Source organism: Gekko japonicus, unplaced genomic scaffold, assembly GCF_001447785.1.
Source record: "Gekko japonicus isolate JY-2015 unplaced genomic scaffold, Gekko_japonicus_V1.1 scaffold921, whole genome shotgun sequence".
In the NCBI taxonomy this organism is placed as follows: domain Eukaryota; kingdom Metazoa; phylum Chordata; class Lepidosauria; order Squamata; family Gekkonidae; genus Gekko; species Gekko japonicus.
In genome coordinates this window covers 675367-683004 of record NW_015168676.1, presented here as the reverse complement: position 1 = coordinate 683004, position 7638 = coordinate 675367, and the positions used below count along the sequence as shown (strand labels likewise).

At 43.4% G+C, this 7638-nt stretch overlaps 1 protein-coding gene across 1 annotated transcript in view; it reads left to right on the top strand.

Moving 5' to 3' along the window:
- The window catches only part of LOC107113962 (protein FAM71C-like), a 28068-nt gene that overhangs the window by 8171 nt on the left and 12259 nt on the right, over window positions 1-7638 (top strand). The window contains exon 2 of the mRNA XM_015415372.1: window positions 5010-5209. Coding sequence (XP_015270858.1) covers window positions 5010-5209 — 200 coding nt within the window. The remainder of the gene's footprint in view (window positions 1-5009; window positions 5210-7638) is intronic.

The window sequence follows — 7638 nt, the reverse complement described above, 5'->3', positions numbered from 1 at the left end:
GTTCAGGGCCCCTGTCAGAGTGAAGTCCTACGTACCATGTGGCGGCTGCTCCCTTCAGTCGTGAAGCGATCACATCAATCCTTCCGCTATCATCTGGGAATAAATGTCCATGTTGGGTCACAAACCTTTGAACCCTTACTGTAAAGAATGCCAGTTCTTCCGGGTTCCCATCGAACGTGGCTTCCAGTAAGTCCTTGGGTCTCGCCCTCGGTCCTGCAAGCGGGATTCCTGGCGGCCCAAACCCTCCCAGGCGGGGAAGAGCTGGTGCTATTGGAGGTCCCGGCTGTGCTGGAATCAGTGGGGCTGGCAGACCTGGCGGTGCTTGTCCTGGGATAGGCGGCATCAGCGAAGGCATAATATAGACATTTGAACCAGGTCAGGACCAATGAGCCCATTTCCCGCTGACGGGAATAGAACATATAATTCGCGCCCATTGCATGGGAACTTAACAGTTCTACAATATCAACACAGGTTCAGTTCACAGGCTAGATACCCAAAAGACTACCCAAAACATCCTAGGCGAAGCTTCCCTCCTACTACCAGCTGCACAACCTTGGCGAGTTCCGCGGACTACAAAACATAACTCAAGAAAACAAGGAACAATGGGAAGAAGGATACTAAGGAACCGGAATGACAATGGCAGCTAGCTGACACCTTTCTTCACTCTCATTTTCCTTGCTTTTAAGTTCCTGTTTCTGGGGGGGGGGGCTGTTCCATATGTGTTTTGCTCCCTCTAGTGGTCTATTTAATATTAGTCCCTGGCCCAAAGACCATTTGGCTTTTCTCAACCGGAGCCAGGGCCTTCTCAGCCCTGGCTCCGACTTGGTGGAACGCTCTGCCTACCAACATCAGAGCCCTGCAGGCAGGCCCGTAGCCAGGATTTTGTGGCTTGTGGGTCAGTTTTTTCTCCTGGTGGGGCTCTCAGTGCAGAAAGAAAAGCCATTTAGCCAATAGAAAGCTGTTACTAGAATAGATCTTTAAATTGCAAGCTGTCAACCACTTTAGATGACAGTTCGCATCTGCTGCAAGTTAATCACTTCTGCCAGTTTGGTGTAGTGGTCAAGTGTGCGGATCTGGGAGAACCGGGTTTGATTCCCCATTCCTCCACTTGCAGCTGCTGGATGACCTTGGGCAAACCATAGTTCTGTCAGAGCTGTCCTTGAAAGTGCAGTTCTTTTCTTTTTTTAAACATTTTATTTTCAGGATATTGCAACATGTCCAAAATTATAACTTCACATTAATCAAATCCCCTTTTCATTTTCTCCCTCCCATTCCCGAGCTTCCCGCAATGTTCCCACCCCTTCTTTAACATTAATTCTTAGTTTCCATTTTATTCCACTTATTACTTAATCCATTAATTTCTGTTAAATATATACTTATATTCTAATTCTTAGGTAACCTTTTAGTTATCTATTTCAGTTCATTCATTTTCTGTTTTCTGTTCTTAATAACTATCAAAGCAAAGTAAATTATTCTTTACATCCCAATGTTTTTCTATATACTCTTTGAAATCCTTCCATTCTTCAAAAAACTCTTCGTCTTCTTTATTATTAAGTTTTTTTGTCAGTTTGTTCATTTTCTTTATCCATTCCCATATTTCCGGTATTTTGTCTTGTTTCCAATATTTGTGCATATGTCATTCTCGCCGTTGTAGTCAGATACCGTAACAGTGTTCTTTTTGTCACATTTACTTCTTCCATATTTAATCCCAAAAGTAATACTTCTGGTTCCTTTTTAAAGGTACAGTTCAAAATTTTTTGCATTTCAGTGTGGACTTCTGTCCAAAAAGTCACTGCTTTATCACAAGTCCACCACATATGGTAAAATGAGCCCTCTTTTTTCTTACATTTCCAACATTTGTTAGACATATTTTCATTCATATTAGCAATCTTTTTAGGTGTCATATACCATCTATATATCATTTTATAACAATTTTCTTTTACATTATTACAAGTCGAATTTTTCATTGAGTTTTTCCATAAACATTCCCAAGATGCCATAGATATTTCTTTATTCATATTTACTGCCAATTTAATCATTTGCTCTTTTACCATTTCATCTTCTGTATACCATTTCAGCAAAACCTTATAAATTTTAGATATCATTTTTTCCCTTTTTCTATCCATATAAATTCTATTTCATTATTTTTCTCTCTAAAACCAAATTCTTTTTTGTCTGTTTTATACAAATCATAAATCTGTCTATAATTTAACCAATCATATTCAAAATTTATTTCTTCCCTCCCCATAATCTCAATACTTTTTCCTTCTATTTTTAAAATGTCTCTGTATGGTATCCAATCTTCTCCCTTATGTCTCGAGTGTGCTCTAATTACTTCTGCCGGTACTATCCAGAGTGGCCGTGCTTCAAAGAAAACGTTTTTGTATCTCATCCATGTCTCAAACAATGATCTTCTTATAAAATGATGCTTGAATAAATTGTCCATTTTACTTTTCTCATATCATAGATAGGCATGCCAACCAAATCTACAATCATGTCCTTCTAACGCCAGCACTTTCTTGTTGTCCAAGTTTATCCATTTTTCCAACCAAGTTAGGCACACCGCATCATGGTAAAGTCTAAAATTAGGTAACTGAAAACCACCTCTCTCCTTTGCATCACATAGAATCTTCATTTTAATCCTTGGTTTCTTTCCACCCCACAGAAACGTCGAAATCTCTCTCTGCCATAAGTTCAGTACTTTAGGGTCTTTTACTATCGGAATGGTTTGAAATAAAAACATCAATCTAGGTAAAATATTCATTTTAATCACCGATATTCTTCCCAATAGTGACAAATTTAACGTATCCCATTTTTTCATGTCTTGCTGTATTTTACTCCATAATTTTTCATAATTATTCTTAAAGAGGTCTATGTTTTTCATTGTCAATTCAATACCTAAATATTTAACTTTTTTCACCACTTCACATTGTATTTTTTATTTTAATTCAAGTTGCTTCTTTTGCGTCAAATTTTTACACATCACCTTTGACTTACTCTTATTCACATAAAAACCAGCCAAGTCTCCAAATTCTTTGATTTTATCCATTAGCAATGGTAAATTCCTTGTCGTATCTACAACTAAAAACATTATGTTGTGGGGGGGGGAAGGGAAAGGAGATCGTAAGCCACTCTGAGTGAAGGGTGGGGTATAAATCCAATCTCCTCCTCTTCTTCTTCTAGGCAACAATTCTGATAACAAGCTGGCAGGTGGGGGTGATGACTTCTATAGGCAAGAAAGCTAACATTTTGGCAGAAAAACTCTCTTAAAGGAGACCAGTTTCTTGACACAGACTTGGAAGGGATCCTAGAGGTCACCTACTTCAGCCCCCTTGCTCAGTGTGGGAATTAGTCAACTCCAGCACCCCACTCTGCTTAAAGGAGCACACACCTTTAAAAAAACGTTTTAAAATGATTGAAAAAAGCATGTACAGGAGAAATTCTTGTAGGGCTGTGCCTTTGAGAAAGAGGGCAGAGCCCTTAAAAGCCACACCATAGCTACAGGCCTGCCTGTGGGACTTCCGCAGGGCCTGCAAGGCAGAGATGTTCCTTCAAACATAAGGTTGAGGACAGCAACGTTTTTTTAACAGTTTCTTGGCAGTTTTTAACAACTACCCGGCTTTTAACTGCTTTTCATCCCCTTTCCCCCCATGCTGATGTAAAGGGGGAGGTTCAGAAATTTGTATTATGGCACTGTAAAGCTGTTAGTTTTCTGTGGATTTCGATTTTAGACTATTTAATGTATTTATATGTATTTTATATGAATTTGCTGTGAACCACCCTGAGCCTGCTTACAGAGAGGGCAGTATAGAAACCTAATGAAATAAATAAGTAAATATCAGTTTATGTCCGGCATATCTCCCTGAAGATTTAAATTGTAGGGTTTTATGTCAGACATAAACCAATGTAGTATCAAATTGACCACCCCACATACACACAATTAACAGGAATTTACAAGCTAGAAAAATGGGAATGTGGAAGAGCCACATGAGAGACAGCTTTTGTGTACTGAATTGTAAGACATATCTTCCAGGTCCAAATATCAATTATTTAGTTATGTCATTTATCGTCCACCTTTCCCACTTGGACTCAAGGTGGATTACACAGACGATCTGCTCACAGGAAGATTTGGATACATTAAGTCAACCAATTCATCAAGAGGCAGGCAAGTAATGAATTAAAAATTACTCCATTGGATCAACTGCCTGTCAAAAGGCTGGGTCCAGGCCAAGACATTTCCCACATATACCCAACATCTGGACAGACCCTTTTTAAAAAAAACTATCTCATTTAATCCCACACAAAGAAAATAACTTCCAATATTAAGTAATTGAGAATCTAAACAAACCTTTTATAATGAAACATATTGGGGGGGGGGAATCAAATTTGACATTCTTCATTAAATTTGAAATGCTATCTATACATTGCCCTGAATTGCATAGCCCAGGCTAGTCCAGTCTCATCAGATCTTGGAAGCTAAGCAGGGTTGACTCCAGCTAGTATTTGGAAGGGAGACCTCCAAGGAATGCCAGGGTTGTGACGCAGAGGCAGGCAACCGCAAACCACCTCTGAATGTCTCTTGTCTTGAAAACCCCGCGGGGGCTGCCATAGGTCAGTTGAGACTTGATGGCACTTTCCACCATTCATACATTATTATGCTAGCAATCTACAAAATTTCAAACCTATTCCATTCCCCTTCTATAAGAAACTTGCAGAAGTAAGCTGAGGTGAAATCCTGATTCCAGCAAGCATAAAAGAGTTTCAACAGACATAAAATTAACAGGAAGAACGACTAGGCACTAGACTGCCGTCTTGACACAGCTCTCATGAATGAACCCCAAGAACCACCAAATTCAGGTCGACAATACTTGAATCAGAGAATTTCTCCATGCATTGTGCTTTGTGGGTGTGGCACCTGCACTGTGGCCCTTTGTGGTGCCCCAAACCCACCACCAGATGGGGTAAGCTCACTTCACCTATGCGCTGAAACCCTTTCCTGTCCCTTGCAGGTGAACAAGCGAGGAGAGGTAATCGACGTCCACAACCAAGTCGAGCCAATGACCGTAGCAGTAGCCTGCACAATTCTCCTGCGGGAAACTCCAGATGTATTGCTTTTGGCCCGCACTGTCCACCCCTCTGAAGAAAATCTGCCACCACTTAAAAATCTGCTCTACCATTACCCGCCACCGAAGACGTATGAACTCACCAGGTGGGCCCAGCCTCCTCACCTTGCTGACAAAAAGAGAAGAAGAGGAGACTGGATTTATACCCCACCCTTCACTACCCAGAGGAGTCTCAGAGCGGCTTACAAACTCCTTTCCCTTCCCCTCCCCACAACAGACACCCTGTGAGGTAGGAGGGGCTGAGAGAGCTCTGACAGAAACTGCTCTTTTTCAAGAACAGCTCTTATCAGAACTACGGCTTGCCCAAGGTCATCCGGCAGGTGCATATAAAGGAGTGGGGAATCTAACCCGGTTCTCCCAGATTAGAGTCCGCGCACTTAACCACTACACCAAACTGGTGTACCTGCCCTCCCAGGTCACTAACCGAAATAATAGGGTCAGCCATTCTGTTTTATGAGCAGAAGTGCCATCCCTGTATCATAGAATCATGGAATCATAGAGTTGGAAGGGACCTCCAGGGTCATCAAGTCCAACCCCCTGCACACGGCAGGAAATTCACCAATACCTCCCCCCGCCTACATCCCCAGTGACCCCATTTCCATGCCCAGAAGATGACAAAAAAACCCTCCAGGATTCCCAGTCAAACTGGCCTGGAGAACAATGGCTTCCTGAACCCCAAAGTGGCGATCAGTCTTTCCCTGGGCGTGCAAGAAAGGGCCACGAGGACTAAGCACTGATGCTCAGGTTCATTTACCATCCAGGTTAGGAGCAATAGCCAAGGATTTTCCTTGAACAGGCCAAAGTCAGTGTGGGAGCTGCCCAGGAGCCAGGGTTACTAGCTCTGGGTTGGGAAACACCCCGAGGGAGCTCAGTAGGGTAGAATGTGCCATACAGACCACCCTCCAGGGCAGCCGTTTTTCTCCAAGGGAACTCTGTTGTCTGGAGGTCAGTTGTAACTCCAGGAGGTCTCCAGCCACTACCTGGAGGTTGGTGACTGCAGCCTGGCAATGCAAAGAGCCTCAAGGCTTGGGAACTGGCTTGAAACTAAGCCCTGTAGAATCACTGGCATTTCTTTCTGGCCACCTAGACTCACCAGCTCTGCCCGAAGTCAATGTGGTTTGCTTCCTCCTGGGTATCCACTAACAAGCGCCCATCTGTCTGTTCCCTAAGTACTTCCTGGGTGTCTGTGTAGCAGGAGAGGGGGGGAAGACATGGTTTGTTGTTGTTGTTTTTTTGTTGTGTTGCAAGCACCCTCTTCTGCAACGCAAACTGTGAATAGGTACCATGTCTAGGGATGCCAGTCTCTAGATGGGACCTGGGGATCCCCTAGAATTATAGCTCATCTCCAGACCAATGCTCCCTCTAAGCTGTGGAGTCTTGTGAGCCAAAAATTCTACTTTGTGGGCTACTGGCATTAAAGTTGTGAGTGAGCAATTTGGCTGCTGCATAAATTAGTTTGCTCTGGAGCCCTCCCTTCCTGAGCTAAGACAAAAATGTGTGAGCCAGAGGCTAAAAAACTGTGAGCCAGCTCACACTAACCCAGGATAGAGGGAACACTGCTCCAGACTACAGAAAATGGATGCTTTGGAGGGTGGACTCTAGAGCACTGTACCCCACTGAGACCCCTGTCCTCCCCAGTCTCCATTCCCAAATCTCGAGGAGCTTCCCAACCTGGATCTGGGAACCCTATGCCCCCATAGCTAGGCAGCATGGTTAAAAGCCATGATGGCCCTTGAATACTAGCCAGTTTGGTGTAGTGGTTAAGTGCGCAGACTCTAATCTGGGAGAACCGGGTTTGATTCCCAACTCCTCCACTTTCACCTGGCTGGATGACCTTGGGCAAGCCATAGTTCTAGCACAGCTGTCTTTGAAAAAGAGCAGTTTCTGTTAGAGCTCTCTCAGCCCCACCTACCTCACAGGGTGTCTGTTGTGGGGAGGGGGAGGGAAAGGAGTTTGTAAGCCGCTCTGAGACTCCTTTGGGTAGTGAAGGGCGGGGTATAAATCCGATCTCTTCTTCTTCAGCTATATGGACTGTATCCTTAGTCCTATCTTCTCAACACCCTCAGTTACTTGTGAGATGTTACTGATGTCCTGAGGAAGCTACCGTCCATCTCCCAAACAATAGCAGCCATTATTACGGTTGAGCCTCTTATGTACCAACATCCTCTATGAAGATGGACTACAAACAATTAGGAGCTTTATCCCTGATAATACCTCAGTACACCTGTGTTATTTGGGTAGTGAAGGGCAGGGTATAAATCCAATATCATCTTCTTCTTCTTAACTACCAGGCAGAGATTTCCAGTGTGGGTGGGCCACAGGAAGCCCCTTGTTTAGTTTGCATTTGTGCAGATAGGAATAACTGGCTTTGGCAGCTAGCTGGCAAGAAGGAACTCTTAAGCGACTCATGGGTTCATTATTACTGTAGGGACCTGACACTGCTGTCACTGGTAGAGAGCCAGTTTGGTGTAGTGGTTAGGAGCACAGACTCTAATCTGGGAGAACCGGGTTTGAT